We start from the raw sequence: 26,600 nt of genomic DNA, 5'->3' as shown, positions 1-26,600 counted from the left end.
TTTGCTCCCGATCCGATCCCGATCGTTTTAGTTTGAGTATCTGCCGATCCCGATATTTCCCGATCCGATTGCTTTTTTTTTTTTTTGCTCCCGATTTAATTACAATCATTCCCAATAATTTTTCCCGGTCATATACATTTTGGCAATGCATTAAGCAAAAAATGAATAAAACTCGGACGAATATATACATTCAACATACAGTACATTAGTACTGTATTTGTTTATTATGACAATAAATCCTCAAGATGGCATTTACATTATTAACATTCTTTCTGTGAGAGGGATCCACGGATAGAAAGACTTGTAATTCTTAAAGGATAAATGTGACTTTGTATATTGTGACTAAATATTGCCATCTAGTGTATTTGTTGAGCTTTCAGTAAGTTATACTGTAGCCATGCCCAAATGCATGATGGGAAGTGCAACCATGACTGCGTAGTGCTACCAATTGATATATCTTCTCTGCGTTGGGAAATAACATGGGGTTTTAAGAAAAAGATCAATTACTATCTTGCTTTCCCACATTGCTTCCCATGACATTTCTAATCGTAGGGAGAGGGATTGTAAGGCTTTAGCCAATTAAAAAAAGGCTCTAAGGCTTCCAAAATTCACTCTACTCATTTTACGCTGCCTTTAAGCTCTCTACATAGGTAAAACGGCGCCATTACGGATTGAGCGCGTCAATGCGTGAGTGGGTCGTGCAGCGCATGCATTAATTGCGTTAAATATTTTAACGTGATACATTTTTTAAAAAAATTAATTACCGCCATTATCGGGATAAATATGATAACCCTACCTTAAGCCAAAACTAAAGACTCTGGATGAGTGTAACATATTATGTCTGTAACGTTAAATACAATTAGAAAACGATTTAATTAAAAAAAATATATATATTAAAAAAAGGCATGTCCGATATTTTTTTGCCGATTCCGATACTTTGAAAATGACGTGATCGGACCCGATCGATCGGGACATCTCTACTAACAATACATCTCCATGATGTCCCACTTGTTAAGATGTCAATTTCTCTTTCTATTCAAATGAGAGTCAATCATCAAGAGTCTTAAGTATCTTCAGGACTTTTTGGACTTGAAGCGAAGTGTCTGCAGAGCGCTATCCACCACTTTGGGCAAATGGATAGGGTTCCTCTGCAGACGCAACCTGCTGCTGGTCGACCCGCTTTTGTTCTTCTTATTGAGGACTTTCTCTTTGGCACTTGCAAGACATTCCTGCTTCCCGTCAGAGTGACTTGCCGCTCGAGGAACCCGCAAGAGCCAGTTGGAGTGGATGTCATGTTCTGCTGAGCTGGATGCCACTGTATGAGGGGGGACAGAGTGAGTGGAGTAGATTTGATTATTTGGATAATTTATGGTTTTCTATTTTACAATACTGACTTTTTATGATTTCACAGGGTAAGAAACCATACTTACAACTTAAACCTGAGTCAAGAATGTGTCACAACACCCAGTGGACCTGTGAGGTTACACCCCGCCAATAAAGACAGGTAATGATAGTGGAATAAAAGTACAATGAAAGATACTTTATCTACTGTATATGTAATTGTTATTTACTGATCCCTCAGTTATCACAGTTAATTATGGGGCGCCGTTTGTAAAGCAGCACATTCTCAAAATTACGACAACATTTTCTCGCATTTAGCGCCACACAGTGTTAAAAACGTTGTGAAATTTTTAGTGTCACTTTTTTTTTGCACATTTACAACATTATTTAGCAATCTAAATATTCATTTTTAAATAAAAAGTTTTGACCTGAATGTTTAAATCCAGAACTAAATATTTAATTTAAACCTTAAATTTATATCCTATATCCTAAATACTAAATCTGGAAACGGAACTTAATATTAAGCTTAATATGCAAATTCACATGACTGGAGACCGGAAGTAACAAAATAAAAGCTGGAGCACACAAAATATTCTTGAAATAGTTTCTCCTAAATATGTATTTCACCTATATAATGTTATTATCACAATGACTCATGTCCAAGAGCAGACTGCCACCGTTGAGTAGGTTTTATTCATTTTCAAGCAACGTAAACAGACAGACTGAGCTGTTCCACCAGCTTTTATTTTGTTACTTCCGGTCTTCAGTCATGTGAATTTGCATATTAAGTAGGGCTGTCAAAATTATCGCGTTAACGAGCGTTAATTAATTTTTTTAATTAATCATGTTAAAATATTTGACCCATTTAACGCACATGCCCTGCTCAAACAGATTAAAATGACAGCAGTGTCATTTCGACTTGTTACTTGTGTTTTTTGGTGTTTTTCCGCCCTCTGCTGGCGCTTGGGTGCGACTGATTTTATGGGTTTCATGCTTCAGCACCCTAATTATTATTAACATTAACATCAACAATGGCGAGCTACTAGTTTATTTTTTGATTGAAACTTTTACAAACTTTATTAAAACAAAAACATTAAGAGGGGTTTTGATATAAAATTTCTATGACTTGTACTAACATTTATCTTTTAAGAACTACAAGTCTTTCTATCCATGGATCGCTTTAACAGAATGTTAATAATGTTAATGCCATCTTGTTGATTTATTGTTATAATAAACAAATATAGTACTTATGTACAGTATGTTGAATGTATATATAATTTTTTAAATTAATCACGTTAAAATATTTGACGCAATTAACGCACAAATGCCCCGCTCAAAGAGATTAAAATGACAGCACAGTTAAATGTGTACCTGGTGTGTTTTGCAGAGTTTGGCGCCCTCTGCTGGCGCTTGGGTGCGACTGATTTTATAGGCTTCAGCAGCCATGAGCATTGTGTAAGTAATTATTGACATCAACAATGGCGGGCTACTAGTTTTGTTTTTGATTGAAAATTTTACAAATTTTTTTAAAACGAAAAAATTAAGAGGGGTTTTAATATATAATTTCTATAAGTTGTACTAACATTTATCTTTTAATGCCATCTTGTTGATTTATTTTTATGATAAACAAATACAGTACATATGTACCGTATGTTGAATGTATATGTCCATCTTGTGTCTTATCTTTCCATTCCAACTAGAGCTGTCCCGACTAGTCGACATTGTCGACGTCATCGATGACGTAAATCCGTCGACAAGCACAACATCCCGTCGACGGTTAATGAAGGGTTAAAAAAAATATATGCTTGGAAATTTCAGAATGTCGGACGTTTGGTATGCAAGCGGGGAAATCAGCACAAAGCCAAAAAAGCGCACCAGAGAGTCCAAAACATTGACTTATTTTTAAAGAAACAAAGGAGGGTACACTGTTGTGTCCTGTCTCTTCAATGCCAAGCTTGGCTGCACGTCGGCTGTGAATGATAACAACAGGAGATTGTAAGTCCATCTAACTAATTAATGATAGGTTTTATTGAAGTTGCTAAGCCTGTCGCGATATGCAATGATTCCATTTATCGCATGGTAAATAAAAATGAGGGCGGTCATTTTCACGGCTGCGTTTTATCGTTGCCCGCGCGTGCGTACATTTGTGCGTGCGTGCTGATAGCATACGAGACTCCATTTCTTTTCTGTTATCAACACGCTGTAGAATTAAAGTTCAGACATACAAAATAAGAAAACACATCTATATTAAACACTATATACGTTAGCATTGCTACATTGAGGTGAATGGGAAAAAAGACGACCTACTTTAGCCGGCTATAAAACAGGCAGCCTTGTCCAAAACTTGCAGTTGAAAGGTGACACTTCAAACATGAAAACATTTGCAAAAGGAAAAAAAATCTATTACGGACACCAAATGCAATGACAAAAAGTGCTTTTTTTTTGTGGAATGTAAAGCAGGGTTAGGGTTAGCGGTTTAGCGAGCGTACTTCCGGTGAACATTTCAAAATAAAAGCATGTCATGTTCGTCATATAAATCACGATTTCTGGAGTTAATCCCACATACTTCAGATTCTACACTAAGAATACCTTTAAAATGACACCCTTTATGAAAAGTCTGATTGGCAATGAATAATTATGATAATACTATTATATATAGTACTACAGTATACTATAATATTAATACTAGGTATTTTTTTAAGAATTGTTTTGAATCATGTTGGAAAGGTGAAGTCAGTGTTCTGAATCCGTTTACATTCCATTCTTTTGCACAAGTTAATTCCATCAGCACTTGAACTCTTTGTTTGTGATTTATTATTGTTATTTTTCTGTTTATTTGTACTTTTTAATAAAGAATTTAAGTGTTCCAAAATGTTTTTGTGACTTGATAAGCGTCAACAAAAAGTTCATTACTAAATTAGTAATAAAAAAAAAAAGGTTTTTGTGAATTGATAAGCGTCAACAAAGATTTCATTGCTAAATTAGTTTAAAAAAATAAAATAAAAATAAAATATTTAAATTAAAAGATTAGTCAACTAATCGTAAAAATAGTCGGCTGATTAATCGGGAGAAAATTAGTCGTTTGGGACAGCCCTAATTCCAACAATAATTTACAGAAAAATATGGCATATTTGATAGATGATTTGAATTTCGATTAATTGTGATTATTACGATTAATTAATTTTTAAGCTGTGATTAACTCGATTAAAATTTTGAATCGTTTGACAGCCCTAATATTAAGCTAAATATTTAGTTCTGACCGTTTCCTGATTTAACATTTAGGATATAGGATATAAATTTAAGATTTAAATTAGAGCTGTCAAAATGATCGCGTTAACGGGCGGTAATTAATTTTTTAAATTATTCACGTTAAAATATTTGATGCAATTAACGCACAAATGCCCCACTCAAAGAGATTAAAATGACAGCACAGTTAAATGTGTACCTGGTGTGTTTTGCGAAGTTTTGGCGCCCTCTGCTGGCGCTTGGGTGCGACTGATTTTATAGGCTTCAGCACCCATGAGCATTGTGTAAGTAATTATTGACATCAACAATGGCGGGCTACTAGTTTATTTTTTGATTGAAAATTTTACAAATTTTATTAAAACGAAAACATTAAGGGGGTTTTTAATATATAATTTCTATAAGTTGTACTAACATTAATCTTTTAATGCCATCTTGTTGATTTATTGTTCTAATAAACAAATACAGTACATATGTACCATATGTTGAATGTATATATCCATCTTGTGTCTTATCTTTCCATTCCAACAATAATTTACAGAAAAATTTGGCATATTTGATAGATGGTTTGAATTTCGATTAATTGCGATTAATTACGGTTAATTAATTTTTAAGCTGTAATTAACTCGATTAAAAATTTTAATCGTTTGACACCCCTAATTTAAATTGAATATTTAGTTCTGGATTTAAACAATCAGGTCCAAAACTTCTTATTTAAAAATAAATATTTAAGTTGCTAAATAATGTTGTAAATGAGAAAAAAAAAAGTGACTCTAAAAATTGTACACTATTTTAAACACTGTGTGGCGCTAAATGTGAGAAAATGTCGTAATTTTCAGCATGTGCTGCTTTACAAATGGCGCCCCATAGTTAATGGGGACCAGAATCAACCGCATAAGTGATAAACCGCAAATTAGGCTAGGTTCATACCTCAGGTTTTGATGCACAATTCCGATTTTTTTGTCATATCTGATCTTTTGGCGTGCCCGTTCAGACTGTCTTTGTCCATGGAGCCTGTTCAAGTATCACGCATGTGCACTATTTCGCATTCTGAGATGCGCTGAGCAAACTGACCCACATGTGCAGGAGCATTAAAACAAAATGACTATACATGACGCACACACATTCGGATAGTTTGCCCTGACTCCTGGCCATGAAAACCAAGAAAACCAAGCATTCTCAGGCTTATCCTCAACCCACTTTATTTTTCTATATCTGTTGTCAAGGCCGCCTCTTCCCCAAAAGCCGCGTTCAAGCGAGACATTAACGCGAATGCACAGCTGCACCGCTACCGTAGCGCCGTGTCTCGCTCGCTGTTTGCTGACGTAATTGCTGCATGAATTCTGATTTAGGGGACTTGACAGTTCAGACCGCATCCACATTCTGGAGAAATGTGGACCAGATCGGATTTTAACCACATTTGAAAATGACCTAGATCGGATTTGAAATAGTCCACTTTTATGGGACTTTTCCTGTTCAGATCGTCAAGTTAATGCCTCACTCGAGTCGGAAAAACAAGAAAAAATCGGATTCGTGGATTAAGACCTGCCTTAGTGTGAACCCCAGAAAGTCGGCTTTAATTTACTGTTTTTAATAATATTTTTTTATTTAGATATGTTTAATGTTTGAATTTTTGTACCTTTTGGAGCAAAAGAAAAATGCAATTGCTTGGAGTGGGTGGTAATGTTGTCTTACGGGCTGAGGAGGTAGGTTGTGTCAAGGAAGTGCATCACTGGCTGTCTCCTTGTAAATTTGCACTGCCCCCTAGGACCTGGCATGAATACTACATCGTTGTCATGTGGAATTGCGACATCGTTCAATTGGAGACGGAATCATTAAAATGCAAACTTGAAATTTGATGTATTCTCGGATTCTAAGACATTCTTTCTGCGCAAAAGACCATTTTTTTCTAAAATATTTTACGCAAATCTAAGTATGTTAGAGAGCACAGACATTCCGTTAAGACACATGAGAATTTTTTTAATATGTGCAAACTAATTATATAATATACATTAAGGCTGTCAAAATGATCGCGTTAACGGGCGGTAATTAATTTTTAAAATTAATCACGTTAAAATATTTGACGCAATTAACGCACATGCCCCGCTCAAACAGATTTAAAATGACAGCAGTGTCATGTCCACTTCTTCCTTGTGTTTTTGTCTCCCTCTGCTGGCACTTTGGTACGACTGATTTTATGGGTTTAAGCACATGAGCATTGTGCAATTATTGACATCAACAATGGCGAGCAGCTAGTTTATTTTTTGATTGAAATTTTACAAATTTGATTAAAACGAAAGCATTAAGAGGGGTTTTAATATAAAATTTCTATAACTTGTACTAACATTTATCTTTTAAGAACTACAAGCTATCCATGGATCGCTTTAACAGAATGTTAATAATGTTAATGCCATCTTGTTGATTTATTGTTATAATAAACAAATACAGTACTTATGTACAGTATGTTGAATGTATATATCCATCTTGTGTCTTATCTTTCCATTCCAACAATAATTTACAGAAAAATATGGCATATTTTATCGATGGTTTGAATTGCAATTAAATACGACTAATTAATTTTTAAGCTGTGATTAACTCGATTAAAAGTTTTAATCGTTCGACAGCCCTAATATACATTTGCACTTTGTTTTTCAGGCGTCCTATGAAACTTTGTAAATGGAAGGCATTGGGTTTCATTGAAGCTTTATTTCACTCTTATTTTAGTTAACCTACGGATGCATGCAGGAAATATATACAGTATATATTTTAATTTTTACATGGTTGACATCACCATCAAGCCTGCTGTTTTGATTACAGAGATAAAGGTGTAATTTCTCCCACGCCGACAGCAGAGCACTGGAAATGTCAAGGTCACATTTGATTAAACACCCACAGTGAGAGGATACGGAGCACTAAACAGCCACTTTAGATGAAAACCTTGCGCTACAGGACACGCATAATTCAATTTGCACCATCAACTCTTGATTAAAATGGCATAATTTACAACGCTCTCCATCCAAGACAAAGTAATTTCACTCAACCTTTTACTCAGGTATTTTATGGTGCTGGTAATTCAAGATTACACACCCTGCAAAAATAGATTACACCTATTCACTTTCTGCTTTGATATTACACTTCGTGGACACAACTTTAGGGAAACTTTTTTACACTGTTTCTCACTTGATAAACTCATGTGGTAGTTTACCAATGTACTAAAAAAACAAAGGTTTACTCCGGAAACATGAATACAGTCAATGTGTATATTAAAGTGCTGCTGTATTTTCTATTTTCTAAGAAATTAGGTATGTCATATACCGTAATTTTCGGACTATAAGCAGCTACTTTTTCCCCTAATTTTGAATCCCGTGGCTTATAGTGCAGTGCGGTTTATTTGCTAATTTATTTGGGTTAATATTAGGGCTGCAGCTATCGAATATTTTAGTAATCGAGTAATCGACTGAAATTTCTATCGATTAATCGAGTAATCGGATAAAACAAATTTTTAGGTGAAGAGCAATTATAAATATACATGAGAAAACAAGACATTTCATCTAATCTTGAACCATTTTCAGTCAATCAATGTCTTTATTTTCGATGTATATTGTTGAAAACAGCCAACAATTGCATCTCAGATGTAACTAGAATAAAAAAAAAAAGACTAATTCACTGCTTTCACTCAAAAAACCTTTAGACCTTATTAAAAAAAAATATATATATATATATATATATACAGTGCCTTGCAAAAGTATTCGGCCCCCTTGAACCTTGCAACCTTTCGCCACATTTCAGGCTTCAAACATAAAGATATAAAATTTTAATTTTTTGTCAAGAATCAACAACAAGTGGGACACAATCGTGAAGTGGAACAACATTTATTGGATAATTTAAACTTTTTTAACAAATAAAAAACTGAAAAGTGGGGCGTGCAATATTATTCGGCCCCCTTGCGTTAATACTTTGTAGCGCCACCTTTTGCTCCAATTACAGCTGCAAGTCGCTTGGGGTATGTTTCTATCAGTTTTGCACATCGAGAGACTGACATTCTTGCCCATTCTTCCTTGCAAAACAGCTCGAGCTCAGTGAGGTTGGATGGAGAGTGTTTGTGAACAGCAGTCTTCAGCTTCTCCATTGGATTCAGGTCTGGACTTTGACTTGGCCATTCTAACACCTGGATACGTTTATTTTTGAACCATTCCATTGTAGATTTGGCTTTATGTTTTGGATCATTGTCCTGTTGGAAGATAAATCTCCGTCCCAGTCTCAGGTCTTGTACAGATACCAACAGGTTTTCTTCCAGAATGAAAGTATTCGGCCCCCTTGAATCTTGCAACCTTTCGCCACATTTCAGGCTTCAAACATAAAGATATGAAATTTAATTTTTTTGTCAAGAATCAACAACAAGTGGGACACAATCTGTTGGCAGAGTTAACCCTCACAGCGGTACACGTAGCGTACCTTTTCAGTTAGCGAAAGCACCGAATATAAAAGTAGATACAAACTGTTTAAGGAGGACAAGGAGACGCTGCTGCTTGCTTGGTCACTCGCTGCAATGATTAAGTCATCAACCCAAATTAAAATGATCACCTTTTCATGTTCTTTTTGACGTGTGTAAACACAGTGATCAGCCTGATTCTGCAAAAAATTGTTTTGCGTCAAATACTCATGCAACAATTTATTCCAATTTCTGCCAGATTGTTTTAGTCCATATAATGACTTCTCTAACTTGCACACCAACTCAGTGCCTGTGCAAGATTCTACTTTGTACCCTTCTGGTTGTTCCATGTAGATTTCGCAGTCAATAGGGGCATTTAAATATGCAGTTTTAACATCCATTTGGTGTAAAATCAAGTTTTCTTGTGCCGCTTTTTGCATTAAAATTCTAACACTTGTCATGTTGGCTGTAGGAGAAAAAGTCTCCTCATAATCTACACCCATTTTCTGACTGTACCCCTTTGCGACATATCTGGCTTTGTATTTTTCAGATCCGTCAATATTCGTTTTAATTGTATATGGGTAAGGGTTGTCTTCCCGGAAACTCTGCGTGTTTCGTCTCGTTCTCGCCGCTGCTTCCGTCTGCAAGTTGCGTCCCGGTGAGTGTTGCTTCTGCAATAGCTGCACCAGAGTTTGCGCTGGCAGGCTCTCGCCAAGTGTCCTTTCATGCCACACTTAAAACACGCCATTTCGGCCGTGGCCTTCTCGGTTACCCGGTCACCTGCTTTAGCGGGTTTTCTCTGCTGGCGCACATTCATGACGTTGTCATCGATTGCTGCTGCGCGCATTTTCTCCGTGTCTTCGTAGCTGCGCAGCTTTATTTTAAATTCGGCGAACGATATTGTCTCATCACTCTGTGTGATATGAATTGCGAATGGTTTGAAAGACTCGGGCAAACCTTTCAAAACCATCGCCACCAAAAGTCCGTCGCTCAAGGTCTCGCCGGCATTTCGTAGCGCTGTGATTGCGGTCTCCGCCCGGATCAAGTACTCGGTCACAGTTTCGCTTTCCGCCTTCTGCAGTGAAGTTAATTCTGTGTAGAGGCTTATTATGCGCGGCTTTCCTTTACCTTGGTAATAGTCTCTTAAAATGTGCAGTGCTCTCCGCCCGTCATCGGCAGCTTCCCGCATGACCAGTGATAAACTTTTGTCATCCAAAAATTGAATGAGCTCGGCGTATGCTTCTTCGTTCTTTCGCTCGTCTTCAAGCAGCTCATCCTCTTCCTCGGTTGTTGGCTCTGACAAAATCGTGTCTCTCAGCCCTTCCAAGCGAAGGTGTCCCAAAAACTTCGCCTCCCATATTTCGTATATCTTTTCGTCGCCATCGAACTGGAGACGCTGCCAGCGACTGCTGGGTCTCGTGTCGGCTCGTCCGCTCATGGTGCTACCGTGCTAGCAACGTGCTATCATCACTTACACACAAGTGGAAACACGCTGTCGCTAAACCGTTTAAAATACTGCTGGCATCTGGGCCCATAACCTGTTGGCAGAGTTCACCCTCACAGCGGTACACGTAGCGTACCTTTTCAGTTTGCGAAAGCACCGAATATAAAAGTAGATACAAACTGTTCAAGTTAAGGAGGACAAGGAGATGCTGCTGCTTGCTTGGTCACTCGCTGCACACACTGACTGCATGCAGGAGGGTATTTATTCACCACGCCCACACAGGTGCACACAATCAGGTAAATTAGACATAATTGAGAGCATAGTTTAACACAATCGTGAAGTGGAACAACATTTATTGGATAATTTAAACTTTTTTAACAAATAAAAAACTGAAAAGTGGGGCGTGCAATATTATTCGCCCCCTTTACTTTCAGTGCAGCAAACTCACTCCAGAAGTTCAGTGAGGATCTCTGAATGATCCAATGTTATCCTAAATGACCGATGATGATAAATAGAATCCACCGGTGTGTAATCAAGTCTCCGTATAAATGCACCTGCTCTGTAATAGTCTCAGGGTTCTGTTTAAAGTGCAGAGAGCATTATGAAAACCAAGGAACACACCAGGCAGGTCCGAGATACTGTTGTGGAGAAGTTTAATGCCGGATTTGGATACAAAAAGATTTCCCAAGCTTTAAACATCTCAAGCAGCACTGTGCAAGCCATCATATTGAAATGGAAGGAGCATCAGACCACTGCAACTCTACCAAGACCTGGCCGTCCTTCCAAACTTTCTTATCAAACAAGGAGAAAACTGATCAGAGATGCAGCCAAGAGGCCCATGATCACTCTGGATGAACTGCAGAGATCTACAGCTGAGGTGGGAGAGTCTGTCCATAGGACAACAGTCAGTCGTACACTGCACAAATCTGGCCTTTATGGAAGAGTGGCAAGAAGAAAGCCATTTCTCAAAGATATCCATAAAAAGTCTCGTTTAAAGTTTGCCACAAGCCACCTGGGAGACACACCAAACATGTGGAAGAAGGTGCTCTGGTCAGATGAAACCAAAATGGAACTTTTTGGCCACAATGCAAAACAATATGTTTGGCGTAAAAGCAACACAGCTCATCACCCTGAACACACCATCCCCACTGTCAAACATGGTGGTGGCAGCATCATGGTTTGGGCCTGCTTTTCTTCATCTGGGACAGGGAAGATGGTTAAAATTGACGGGAAGATGGATGCAGCCAAATACAGGAACATTCTGGAAGAAAACCTGTTGGTATCTGCACAAGACCTGAGACTGGGACGGAGATTTATCTTCCAACAGGACAATGATCCAAAACATAAAGCCAAATCTACAATGGAATGGTTCAAAAATAAACGTATCCAGGTGTTAGAATGGCCAAGTCAAAGTCCAGACCTGAATCCAATCGAGAATCTGTGGGAAGAGCTGAAGACTGCTGTTCACAAACACTCTCCATCCAACCTCACTGAGCTCGAGCTGTTTTGCAAGGAAGAATGGGCAAGAATGTCAGTCTCTCCATGTGCAAAACTGATAGAAACATACTCCAAGCGACTTGCAGCTGTAATTGGAGCAAAAGGTGGCGCTACAAAGTATTAACGCAAGGGGGCCTAATAATATTGCACGCCCCACTTTTCAGTTTTTTATTTGTCAAAAAAGTTTAAATTATCCAATAAATTTTGTTCCACTTCACGATTGTGTCCCACTTGTTGTTGATTCTTGACAAAAAATTAAAATTTTATATCCTTATGTTTGAAGCCTGAAATGTGGCGAAAGGTTGCAAGGTTAAAGGGGGCCGAATACTTTTGCAAGGCACTGTATCAGCACTGATCCAAAACAAACATAAACCCAACAGGTATTGTGCTTTGTCAGCAGATAAAACATTTGGTGCAACAGGAAAGGAGACTTATGTCGTCTTGGGCCATGAAACAACGTTCTTAACCTGGCAATTATACTGTAGAACAGCAAGCCTGTCAATAATCAAAAGGCCTCTCAAGAACGTGTAAACAACACTGTAAAATGCAAATATTTGCTAATTGTCATAGTAAGGTTTATAACTCAGTGAAGGTAAAATATGGCCTCTAGAACAGAACAAAACTTTGAATACTGGCAAAACAGGAGTGGAAACAAACGCAGACATCCCAATCCGACACCGTGCCAAAAATATTATTAATAGGGCCGATAACATACTGTTATCGGATTTATTGGGATGATGTCATAATTCTTATTATCGGACCGATAATTATTGTGCACCTCTAATAGTTATGATGGTCTTATGACATTCTTATTGAGCCACTGTCAAATAGTGTTACCAAATTCCATAACTAGCAATTAATGAAACAACTAGAACAGTAACTAAAGAAATAATTAGCACAGAACATGAATTTCAATTTGATATTTACATCTGTAGCGGTGCAATGCATGCTAGGAGGCATGTTGGATGACAACAGTGTTAACAGCAGGTGGCAGCAGAGGTTATCTGTCCCCCCAAGAGAACAGTGACGGCCAAATGAAGCTTCTTGAAGCAATGAAGCTTTGCAGCCAATTGGTTAAAAGCTTCATGGTGGTTCATTTTGTCTTATGACAGGCTTATGATGCCGCTGTCAAATTAAGTGTTAGTAGTTGATATCTTTTGATGTAAATATCCCATAATACAGTGAAAACTGCTGCAGCTTATAGTACACTGCAGCTTATCTATGAAAAAAATTTGGTTTTCGTATCAAATTTGGTAGGTGGCAGCTTATAGTCAGGTGCACTTAATAGTGCGAAAATTACGGTACTCATATTTTACAATCACAGTACTTTTCTCATTTGCGATGGTTGATTGTTTAAATTAAAGATACACGATAATATCGGCAACCGATAATTATCGGCCGATAATGGCAATTATGACGTCACACAGATAATACAGATAATAAAAAAATCAACCGATAATGCAATCCGATAATTATATACTTGATTTAGCCTCCGAATGTGCGCAACCAAGCAGTTTTCTCCACTTCTTCACTGCCGCCTGCTCAACCCCTCCCTTCTCTGAAGCCCCTGTGGGAGGAGGGGTTTAGGAGTACGGCGTCATAGAGGAGGCGGTGTTACACATCAGTGTTGAGGCGCTCTCACTAGCGTGCGTTGCTTTTCCAGTGTGGCTCTCGCCATCTACAAAAACAGTTCCTCAAGGCCTAAAGAAAGCGTCCTCATTGAACACCACTAGCACTAACGCAGCAGCCATTTAAAACTGCATCACAATGATTTTTGGAACGAATATGAGGCTGCTGCTAGCACGAATGCTAAAGCTATTGTTAACAAATAAACTATAAAGGAAGCTACGGGGCTTGTGACAATACAGAGACGCTGCGGTCTTCCCGGAGTCGGGGTGTTTGGGAATGCAGCCCAAAGCGAGTGGTAAACTCCCATCTATGGCTAAACACCTCACAAGATCGAGAGTTGACAAGTAGCTGTCTTCCGACGGAGCCCGCCAGTCCGGCAGGCCGCCACCTCGCCCTAGGCGGGTAGAGCATGAGAGCAGAGCCATGCACCGAATGCGCCGCAGCGAGCCGGCCGGGGCGGGCGGATATACGGTACGAACTTTGCTGCCGCCGCCACTCCGGTTCAAGACAGAGGCCTGGCGCGGGTGCTAATTTGGCAGACGAGCGGACTGAAGTGCACAGGCGGGAGGAAATTCCCGAAATGACCCGATAGCCAAACCCCTGGATGAAAAAATAATGCAGTTTATACGACCACGATTCTTCGTGAAAGACATGCCGATCACATCAGTTTTACCACGGACATTTACACAGGTGATGTCAACAAACCATGTTTATCATGACGGCACAGTGGTTAGTTAAATTGTAACATGCACCAAACGACACAAAGAAGTCATCCAGTCAGTAATGCATTCAGTACGCTTTAAATTTATGACGTCTTAATCAGATCATTCTTCTTAAATCTAGTCAAATAATTTTCCCCATCTTGTTTGAGTGTTGAAGACTAGTTGAATGCGCCAGATTATTCCACTTACTTGAACTAAATATTGCAATTTGTTCTTATTAAGCCCAAACATCTAAAAAAATAAGGTCATTTTTCACCTAAATCAAGAAAAAATTGCTTTCAAATAATGTTTTGAACCATACATCTTCTTGAATAAAGGACATTTCGGACAAGGTTTTTTTTTTTTTTTTTTTTTTTTTAGGATTATGTATAATAATTTATTGCTTAAAATAAGGCTGTTAATCTTATTTTCAGCTGGCCATTTTTCTTCAAGAAATCTGAGTGAAATATACTTGAAGTGCTGGCAGTTAATTTAACTTATTTCCAATAGATTTACACTGAAAACAAGGGACTTTAACTAGTCTTAAGGAGCTGCGTGTTTGCTGTGTAGTAATGTTATACTTTAGGAATGGCATACTTTTAAAGCCATTTTTGTGCAACTTATGTATTTACTCTGTAAGTAATTGTTGCCGAAAGTTTACCATTACACAATGTCAGACAATCTGTCTTTATTTAGATGTTGGAATTTACTACTACTACTACTTGTTCACATTTGATGTTGAAAAAAAAGAGCAATATTATTTTTGCACAGCAATATTTTCTCTTGTGTATACTTTAAAATTTTACATAAATCTTTAATAAAATTATCGGCTTGACATTATCGGTTATCGGTTGGAACGAGGAGGAAATTATCGGTTATCGGTATCGGCTGAAAAATGCATTATCGTGCATCACTAGTTTAAATGACTGATCAAACTTGCCGGTTTAATAATCAGCGACTGACCCACAGACACAGTCATGTAAATCATGAAATCATGAAAATTGGGTTTGAGAGATAATAATTGGGATTATCTTGATAGGCAAAATCGAACAGCCCTAGTCACACCCCTAGTTTCAATCATTCTATTCTACAAATACTTTTATATTGAAAGTGAGGAGATTGTCGCATGCAAGAAAATTTATAATAACCACACTGATAACCTATGAAGTCCACGTCGGCGTGTCCATCATCCGCGTAGGGTTTGCGTTGAGGTTCACTGTCACAACTTGCAATCACCTCATCCAGAAATTGCAGCGTGTCCTCCACGTTGGGCATGGGCGGCGCCGAAGGGATTGTTCTTGTTTCCTTTAAACAGGAAAAAAAAAACACACAGTACATGGATTACTTGCACAGTGGGTTGTTGGGCTTTTGCTTCTGTGTTAATGTTTGGGATTTCTGGCCTTTCTATGTAGGATTTTAGCTTTCCTCACACATTCCAAAAACGGACATGTTTGCTGTATTGAACGTTCTAAATGGATAATATTACTGTTCAGCTGCATGGACACAAAGAATTCTAAATCTGAGTGTCTAAAAGTCTTTAAAAGCTAATATACAGTGGGGCAAATAAGTATTTAGTCAACCATCAGTTGTGCAAGTTCTCCTACTTGAAAAGATTAGAGAGGCCTGTAATTGTCAACATGGGTAAACCTCAACCATGAGAGACAGAATGTGGGAAAAAAATAGGAAATCACATTGTTTGATTTTAAAGAATTTATGTCCAAATTAGAGTGGAAAATAAGTATTTGGTCACCTACAAACAAGCACGATTTCTGGCTGTCAAAGAGGTCTAACATCTTCTAACGAGGTCTAACGAGGCTCCACTTGTTACCTGTATTAATGGCACCTGTTTTAACTCATTATCGGGATAAAAGACACCTGTCCACAACTTCAGTCAGTCACACTCCAAACTTCACTATGGCCAAAACCAAAGAGCTGTCGAAGGACACCAGAGACAAAATTGTAGACCTGCACCAGGTTAGGAAAACTGAATCTGCAATAGGTAAAACGCTTGGTGTAAAGAAATCAACTGTGGGAGCAATTATTAGAAAATGGAAGACATACAAGACCACTGATAATCTCCCTCGATCTGGGGCTCCATGCAAGATCTCACCCCGTGGCGTCAAAATGATAACGAGAACAGTGAGCAAAAATCCCATTACCACACGGGGGGACCTAGTGAATGACCTACAGAGAGCTGGGACCACAGTAACAAAGGCTACTATTAGTAACACATTGCGCCGCCATGGACTCAAATCCTGCACTGCCAGACGTGACCCCCTGCTGAAGAAAGTACACGTCCAGGCCCGTCTGCGGTTCGCCAGAGGGTATTTGGATGATCCAGAAGAGGACTGGGAGAATGTCTTATGGTCAGATGAAACCAAAATAGAACTTTTTGGTCGAAACACAGGTTCTCGTGTTTGGAGGAGAAAGAATACTGAATTGCATCCGAAGAACACCATACCCACTGTGAAGCATGGGGGTGGAAACATCATGCTTTGGGGCTGTTTTTCTGCAAAGGGACCAGGACGACTGGTCTGTGTAAAGGAAAGAATGAATGGGGCCATGTATCGAGAGATTTTGAGTTAAAATCTCCTTCCATCAGCAAGGGCATTGAAGATGAGACGTGGCTGGGTCTTTCAGCATCACAATGATCCCAAACTCACAGCCAGGGCAACAAAGGAGTAGCTTTGTAAGAAGCATTTCAAGGTCCTGGAGTGGCCTAGCCAGTCTCCAGATCTCAACCCCATAGAAGATCTGTGGAGGGAGTTGAAAGTCTGTGTTGCCCAACGGCAGCCCCAGAACATCACTGCTCTAGAGGAGATCTGCATGGAGGAATGGGCCAAAATACCAGCAATAGTGTGTGAAAAGCTTGTGAAGAGTTACAAAAAACGTTTGGCCTCCATTATTGCCAACAAAGGGTACATAACAAAGTATTGAGATGAACTTTTGGGTGTTGGCCAAATACTCATTTCCCACCATGATTTGCAAATAAATTCTTTAAAAATCAAACAATGTAATTTTCTGTTTTTTTTTTCCACATTCTGTCTCTCATGGTTGAGGTTTACCCATGTTGAAAATTACAGGCCTCTCTAATATTTTCAAGTGGGAGAACTTGCATGATTAGTGGTTGACTAAATACTTATTTGCCCCACTGTAACAACTCTCATTAAGGGGACAACCTGTGGGGAATGGCTATATCTAGTAACTGGAAGGAGGAAAAGAGGGAAGACAGAAAAGATAGGTGTATGGCAGGGCGGGCAATGTTGGAAATATGTAGTGCGGAACCCAGCATTAGGACAAATAAACTGTGGTCAATAAGTCAATATCCTACTTTTAACAATGTAATTATCACTTTAAAATGTTTAAAGTGCGCCTCCTACAAATGGATAGAAAATTCTGTTTATAACAAAATAATAGCTATATAACTAAAGACACAAATTCAAAATCTCTAAAATGGAACGAAAATGTTAAAAACGTTGCATTAAATAATGCTTTTTTTTTTTAAAAATGCTTCTTCTGTCTGTCTTTTCAATTCTTACTGTACAAATAAATCATCTGAAATAATGTTCTAAATTATAACACTTCTGTAGAAAATCCAGCTTTAACAAAAAGCTATTTTCTCTTCCCAGTGAAATAATGTAAATCAAACCGTAGCCTCCCAACAATACTAATTTAACAAAAAAAAAAGTACTTTAGTCTGTACTTTAGACGCCTGTTTTCTTTGTTACTGAGCACAGCAGAACCATGCTCTCTCGGAACACATCACAGGCAGCACAGTACTGTGGTACGTGTACTGTGCAAGGCGTCAGTCAATTTCAACACTGAAACGTGAAAACTAAAAACATTTTCATGAATTTGTAAAACCTTGCCGGACTTCCTAGACAGGATGTAAAAAGTGGACATGTCCGGGCAAAAGAGGACGTTTGGTCACCCTAACTATCAGCAGTGTTTTGTCTGCATTAAAAAAAACGTTGACACTTACAGGTTTTCTTGGAGGCACCGGAGGTGCCGCTTTTTTCTTCGAGGACACTTTAGCCTTGGCCTCGCCCACATTTAAGTCGCTCACACTCTTCGTGTAGCGCCGCCGCAGAGCCACCAGCGCCTGCAGGTACTCCAGACAGCTCTGCTCATGGGAATAAAGCCAAACACGATCCTCTTGCATGTGGTAATAGTACAAAGTGGACTCCATGCTCACGGTGCTCTTGCTCCGTTTCAAATTAGGATTATCGGAAGACTTGGTCCTCTCTCCCAACACCACCATGGAGGTGCTGCGGACCAGCCTAACAGTGCAGGCGCTGTGGTAGTCCGGCCCGAAATCGTCCCTCTCTCTTCGGCCGTGATGATTGGGACGGAACACATGGTTTAACTTCCTAAACATCCCTCTAAACTGTCAAAAGCTTGCCTCTGAGGTCCATATTTCTCTTTCGGAACCTACCGCCTGACTCACAGCTGTCTTTGGTGCTAGATGGACTCTTGATCAACACGATCTCCTCGTGAACGTTATTAGTCGCTGCTTGGCAACGTAGAGGCCACTGTAAATTGAGACTATTGAGCGCCAAGCCCGTTTCAGGTGTCTTGACCCATAACTGACTAACTATCACTATCACTTAGGGTCCTTAAATCTAACAATATAAACATCAATAAACACACAACATGATAAAAGATTCTGGGTTAGGTCGAAACATTATCATCCCAAGAATTAATGCAAGCACTAAATGATTTTTATTTGAAGGTTAATGATGACAATTCACGTCACTTTCATGAGTGGAGTCGATGTCTGTTGCTTTGCTTTTTGACAGGATTTCAGCTATTTTAACTGGGGTTGTTCCGATCATGTTTTTTTGCTCCTGATCGTTTTAGTTTGAGTATCTGCCGATCCAGATATTTCCTGATCCGATTGCTTTTTTTTTTTGCTCCCGATTCAATTCCAATCATTCCCGATAATTTTTCCCGATCATATACATTTTGGCAATGCATTAAGAAAAAAATGAATAAAACTCGGACGAATAAATACATTTAACATACAGTACATAAGTACTGTATTTGTTTATTATGACAATAAATCCTCAAGATGGCATTTACATTATTAACATTCTTTCTGTGAGAGGGATCCACGGATAGAAAGACTTGTAATTCTTAAAGGATAAATGTGACTTTGTATATTGTGACTAAATATTGCCATCTAGTGTATTTGTTGAGCTTTCAGTAAATGATACTGCAGCCATTTAACTGCTCTTTCCAAATGCATGATGGGAAGTGCAACCACAACTGTGCGTAGTGGCACCAATTGATATATCTTCTCTGCGTTGGGAAATAACATAGGGTGTTAAGAAAAAGATCAATTACTACCTTTCTTCCCCACATTGCTTCTCACGATATTTATAATTGTTGAGAGAGGGATTGTAAGGCTTTAGCCAATTAAAAAAAGGCTCCAAAGACTGCCAAAATTCACTCTACTCATTTTACGCTGCCTTTTAGCTCTATATACGGGTAAAACGGCACCTTTATAGATTGAACGCGATAATGCGTGAGTGGGTCGTGCAGCGCATGCGTTAAATATTTTAACGTGATTAATTTAAAAAAAAAAAAAAAACGCCGTTAACGCGATAAATTTGATAGCTCTACATTAACCCAAAACTAAGGACTCTGGATGAGTGTAAGACATTTTGTCTGTAACGTTAAATACAATTAGAAAACGATTTAATTAAAAAATATATTAAAAAAAGGCATGTCCGATATTTTTTTGCCGATTCCGATACTTTGAAAATGACGTGATCGGACCCGATCGCATCCCGATCGATCGGGACATCTTTGATTTTAACTGTTATGCTAAAACATTACATTACAATAAGGCTGCAGCTCTCGACTATTTTAGTAGTCGATTAATCTATCAACTATTTAGTTTGAAAAAACGAGTAATCAGATCATCTGGAACATTTAATGTGTTACAGAATCAATTTTAGGAGATGTAAAACCAAGGCATGCTAAGATTGCACTTTCAAAAGAGCATTAAATGCGAATCCAAAATAAAATTCCCGAGTGTTTCTGCAAATTATGCAGGATTGCAATTTGGTTTAAAAATAAATTAAAATACCTCAGCTTAAAATAAATAAATGAGGATCTTAGTACAACAAAGGAACAATTGCCTAACTTGCACTGCAAAAGTCTGCTAGCTTAAATGCTATAAAATCCTAGTTTTTTATTTATTTATTAAAAAAAAAAAATTTTTTTTTAACAATGCTCTTAACAAATTGTTCAAAGACATAATCCGCCAAAAACAGCGAAATATACCTATTATCTAAATTACTAATGCATAAAAAAATATATTTACTCAAACTAAAACTTACCTTATGTTGGTCTTAACAGGGAGCAGCTGGCTTCATCCATGTTAATTGAGTTATGTCGTATTTACTGTTGCCACTAGAGGTCAGTGTATCCACCCAAATCAATAAAACTAAATGCAAACACTTTCAAAACAAACAATTACAACGTCACTTCAATCGAACAAATACTCAAAGCAGTAGAATGTACACTATGGTTCAAAAGTTTGGGGTCTAAGCAACCCCAAACTTTTGAACCATAGTGTATCATATGGGATTTTTTATTATGTAAACTACGGTTCAAAAGTTTGGGGTCGCTTAGACCCCAAAGTTTTGAACGGTACAGGGCTTACGATAATGATGATCTGACGATATGGCAATACAATAATTATCAAATCATTGGTCAGGAAATCATTCTAATATATTCTACGATACAACTAAAAAACAGAAAAACATGCTGTTTACTTCTGTTGTGAATTGGAATGAGTTTATAATTAGTAGTATCGTTAGTAGGGCTGCAGCTATCGATTATTTTAGTAGTCGATTAATCTATGAACCAGTTCGAAAATTCGAGTAATCGGATAAGGAACAAAAAAAAATTTAAATACCCGAGATGAGCCTCAAACAGTATAAATAAATAAATAAATAAATGTGGATCTAAGTACAGCAAAAGAGCTAACTTATAAAGCAAGTCTGCTAGCTTCAATGCTATAAAATGCCAACTTTTTTTTTTTTTTTTTACAAAGCTCTTAACAAATGGTTCAAACACATATTCCCACAAAAAAACGGCTAAATATACCTATAAACTAATTACGAATGCATAAAAAAAAACATTAGCTCAAACAAAAACGAGATGAAATGATTTATATTCACTGTTGCCACTAGAGGGGCAATGTGTCCACCCAAATCAATAAAACGAAATGCAAACACTTTCAAAACAGACCATTACAACGCCATTCTAATTAAACGAATACTCGAAGCTGCAAAAATTAATTCGTAGGTTTTTTCTAATCGAATTACTCAAGTAAATCGATTAATCGTTGTAGCACTACATTAAAATTTAGACCAAATAAATGAATAATGTTCCGCTGACCATCTCAGTATAAAACAGAATCATAAACTACATGGGACAAAAAATTGAACCAGAAGTGAACAGAAGAGGTAAAATTTGAAATTCACGTTGGGTCAGGGCGGAACTTAGGAGGGTGCCCGGGGATGTGACTGGGCCTGGGCCTCTAAGGGGCACAGTTTGCGGGCGTAAAGTGGGCTTGGTTGCGCGAGGGGAGGCTCAAACAGAAAGGTAAGATGACGCATGAAGCTGTAATATAGTATTTCAGTGTTAAAATATCTCTGCCACCCGGTTGTCTGGAGGAACCCGCAAAAAAAAAAAATCCACACACACAAACACCGGATGATCGTCTTGGGGGGCTGGTGAATAACTGTCCACTCGCAACCCATTATACACACGATGGACGGTCCACTCGGGGCATCCCGTTTATGCTCATCACACCTGGGCCCTGCTGACATTTGTTCCGCCACTGCCTTGAGTTCAAACCATTTTTACACTTGAGATTAAAATGTTGTGAGACGTCATTCACATATGGGCAGTGGTGGAATGTAACTTCGTTAGTGTACTTAAGTACATTTTTTTTGTATCTGTACTTGAGGTACAAATATGTAGTGGTACTTTTTACTTCACTAGATTTTACTCCACTACTTTTCAAATTGTCGCCTGTGTTATACGTTACTTTTGTCTGTTTGTTTTTTGTTTTGTTTTTATTCTGAATTGATAGTTTCGTTTTGATGCCTCCGGTGCAATCAGTAAGCTCGTGCAACTATACCGTTATTGAGCACTAGAGGGAGTACCAAGGGTACAAGCAAGATTAGGCAGGTGAACAAGATATTGACAACAAAAAACAACAACAACAGACAGTGATAGCAGCGTGCCTTCAAATGGGTTCCACACACTCTTTTACAGTGGGTGGGGGTATGCACCTGGTAGTTACTTACAATTCGCAACTAAGCTAAGTTTTGGGACATTGTTAAACTTCTGTTTACAGTGCAGTCAATTTTATTGCTTGTTTTTTCCATTCTGCACAGTTTTATATTACATTAAGCATTCAATGAATTTTCTTTTTTTTGTGTTTGTTTATTGGCTCAGATCTCTATACTGTATATACAGTGGGGCAAATAAGTATTTAGTCAACCATCAATTGTGCAAGTTCTCCCACTTGAAAATATTAGAAAGGCCTGTAATTGTCAGCATGGGTAAACCTCAACCATGAGAGACAGAATGTGGAAAAAAAAACTGAAAATCACATTGTTTGATTCTTAAAGAATTTATTTGCAAATCATGGTGGAAAATAAGTATTTGGTCAATACCAAAAGTTCATCTCAATACTTTGTTATGTACCCTTTGTTGGCAATAACGGAGGCCAAATGTTTTCCGTAACTCTTCACAAGCTTTTCACACACTGTTGCTGGTATTTTGGCCCATTCCTCCATGCAGATCTCCTCTAGAGCAGTGATGTTTTGGGGCTTTCGTTGGGCAACACGGACTTTCAACTCCCTCCACAGATTTTCTATGGGGTTGAGATCTGGAGACTGGCTAGGCCACTCCAGGACCTTGAAATGTTTCTTACGAAGCCACTCCTTTGTTGCCCTGGTTGTGTGTTTGGGATCATTGTCATGCTGAAAGACCCAGCCACGTCTCATCTTCAATGCCCTTGCTGATGGAATGAGATTTTCACTCAAAATCTCTCGATACATGGCCCCATTCATACTTTCCTTTACACAGATCAGTCTCTTGGTCCCTTTGCAGAAAAACAGCCCCAAAGCATGATGTTTCCACCCCCATGCTTCACAGTGGGTATGGCGTTCTTTGGATGCAGTTCAGTATTCTTTCTCCTCCAAACACCAGAACCTGTGTTTCTACCAAAAAGTTCTATTTTGGTTTCATCTGACCATAACATATTCTCCCAGTCCTTTTCTGGTTCATCCAAATGCTCTCTAGCGGACCGCAGACGGGCTTGGACGTGTACTGGCTTGAGCAGGGAGACACGTCTGGCAGTGCATGATTTCAGTCTCTGGCGGCGCATTGCGTTACTGATAGTAGCCTTTGTTACTGTGCTCCCAGCTCTCTGTAGGTCTTTCACTAGGTCCGCCGTGTGGTTCTGGGATTTTTGCTCACCGTTCTTGTTATCATTTTGACGCCACGGGGTGAGAGCTTGCATAGAGCCCCAGATCGAGGGAGATTATCAGTGGTCTTGTATGTCTTCCATTTTTTAATAATTGCTCCCACAGTTGATTTCTTTACACAAAGCATTTTACCTATTGCAGATTCAGTCTTCCCAGCCTGGTGCAGGTCTACAATTTTGTCTCTGGTGTCCTTCGACAGCTCTTTGGTCTTGGCCATTGTGGAGTTTGGAGTGTGACTGCCTGAGGTTGTGGACAGGTGTCCTTTATACCAATAATGAGTAAAACAGGTGCCATTAATACAGGTAACGAGTGGAGCCTCGTTAGACCTCTTTAGAAGAAGTTAGACTTCTTTGACAGCCAGAAATCTTGCTTATTTGTAGGTGATCAAATACTTATTTTACACTCTAATTTCGAAATAAATTCTTTAAAAATCAAACTGTGATTTTCTGTTTGTTTTTTTTCACATTCTGTCTCTCATGTTTGAAGTTTACCCATGTTGACAATTGCAGGACTCTCTAAATTTTTCAAGTAGGAGAACTTGCACAATTGGTGGTTGACTAAATCCTTATTTCCCCACTGTACATCTGAAAGTTGGTAATTTTTCACCTAAATCAAGAACAATTTGCTTTCAAATAACGTTTTGAAAAACAGATTTTCTTAAATTAATAACATTGTTGACAAACAAGCTTTTTTTAAACATTAAATAAACTAATTTATTGCTTAAAAAAAAGTCTGTTCGTCTTATTTTCAGGTAGCTATTTTTTCTTATTTCAAGAAATGTAAGAAAAACTAGAAGCACTGGCAAATTATTTCACTTATTTCTAGTAAATTTTCACTGAAAACAAAGCAATATAGCTAGTTTTAAGGAGGTGTATTTTTGCAGTGCAAATATAACTTGTAGCATTAGCGTAGCATTCGCGTTAGCATTAGCATTTAGCATGGTGAGCGTCGTCTTAAACTTTTAAACATTTTCTCAAACATTTCTTTTTCCACAAACAGTTGGTGTTGTCCAGGTCTATATTTTTTAACTAAAACTTCTACATTTTACGAACGAAAACTAAACAAGATTTGTCTAAGTTTCGTCAGTGAAAACTAGAAATATTACTAAGACTAATAAGAATTTTCGTCCAAAAGACTAGGATGAAATTTAAAAGGGCTGCCAAAACAACATTGCAACACACGATCAATGTGTCTGCCAATGACAATTGTTTTTAATCACTGCTGTACAAGGGGTGAAAAAGGTCCAAACTTTCTTTTTCCTGGATTCACACACACAAAAAAAAAGAATCTCTTTATTAATGATCTTACAAAATCTAAAGGTACACACTTCAAGTTAGCAAAACAACCATTTAAAAAACTATATCGTTGTCAAATATGATTTTTATTCCTTTCCCGATAGAAGTGTTTCATTGCGAATGATCTTGTTTTCACATATTTTAGTTACTATGAAAAATCCAATTTAATATATTCAAATCTTTTAAATCTAATGAACTCATCCACTTAGTCGTGCAGTTTCATTTCATCAAAATCAAATGACAATAATCCTTAACTGCTCATTCCCTGCTTTTATTTTTGTTACTCCACATAAGATTTTTCATCAAATCCAAATACCATCTGAGAGTAACTCATTCCTGTTCAACAAAGTATAATTAATTAAATTTCTACCGGTTACCGCTAAAACAGAAGCGCGACGTTTGTTATGAAACCACAGGTGGCCATTTCCTCCGAGAGTGTTGAAAGTGCATCATTTAAAAATCTGAACCTAAAAAAGTCAGCGCCATTTCAGAAATGTAACATTGCTTGAGTGAATGGGGACTTTTACACCACAGAAAAAACCTTGGCTCCATCTAAGAGGCTAAGAAAGAAGAGTTCCAAGAGAAAGGAGAATAAGAAAAGCAATCTCCAACAAAAGACAGCGCAGGAAACACAAGATGTCGTGTTGTATCATTAATGAAGGCTTACGTCAGCTTCTTATGCAAACAAGGCAACTAGCTACTATCTCTCCAAAGTGGGCAATGGGATCTTCAATGACCGTTTCATTCAATCCACAATATACCCGTATCCCAATAGGGTTAAGTATAAGCAATAGTTTTTAACCTTGGTTCTATCGAACCCCAGAGGTTCGGTGAGTATGTTAAGAAAAGCAGAACCTTGTTTTTGTACGCTGATAAAATCTAAGAAAATTGGTGTTTGAGACCAGGTTTTGTCCTGTCATTGTTGTCTGCTTGCTTCTGCATTTGCAGACCGGATTTGTTGGTTTTCATATGAGGACATATTACAGATTGCAGCTAATAGGTCAAATAACTCTTTATAAGGAAAATTATGACTCCAACGTCATGCAGAAGTATAGTCCTGTTGTCTTAGCGCAGTGCTTCTCAATTATTTTCTGTTACGCCCCCCCTAGGAAGATGTAAACGTTTCGCGCCCCCTCAACTCTCTGCCACCACTGTAAATATACTGTATTATTTGTATATAAAATTTGTGTTATTATAGGTACAACTCTGCACAACATTGTGTTCTTTTTAATATTAAAGAAAAACGTAATATAGAGCAACTTACAATAAAGTGTAAAAAAAAACAACAAAAAACATCCATTCTGTAAAAATACACTCAAGATACATTTTTGACCGTTTGATGCTGAAAAATAAAATTTGATAAAATCAATAAATGATAAATAAATTCAAATTGATTAGCAACATTAACTCATTAGGACAATATGTCGAACATTCATTCATTCATTTTCCATGCTGCTTTTTCCTCACGAGGGTCGCGGAGGTGCCGGAGCCTATCCCAGC

The 26,600-nt window shown here is 38.0% G+C and overlaps 1 protein-coding gene across 1 annotated transcript; it reads right to left on the bottom strand.

Annotated features, from left to right (window-relative positions):
- Nucleotides 1-190: 190 nt before the first annotated feature.
- On the bottom strand, nucleotides 191-18,665 carry LOC130927294 (uncharacterized protein C13orf42). Its single transcript, XM_057853007.1, has 3 exons — nucleotides 18,270-18,665; nucleotides 15,448-15,592; nucleotides 191-1,315 (listed from the first exon to the last, which is right to left on the bottom strand). Exons 1-3 carry the CDS (start codon nucleotides 18,663-18,665, stop codon nucleotides 1,074-1,076), a joined length of 783 nt encoding a protein of 260 aa, XP_057708990.1. The 3' UTR covers nucleotides 191-1,073.
- Nucleotides 18,666-26,600: the final 7,935 nt, after the last annotated feature.

The sequence above is a fragment of the Corythoichthys intestinalis genome, chromosome 12 (assembly GCF_030265065.1).
Source record: "Corythoichthys intestinalis isolate RoL2023-P3 chromosome 12, ASM3026506v1, whole genome shotgun sequence".
NCBI lineage: Eukaryota > Metazoa > Chordata > Actinopteri > Syngnathiformes > Syngnathidae > Corythoichthys > Corythoichthys intestinalis.
Note: the sequence above shows the minus strand (reverse complement) of the source record. Positions and strands in the feature narration are given on the sequence as shown.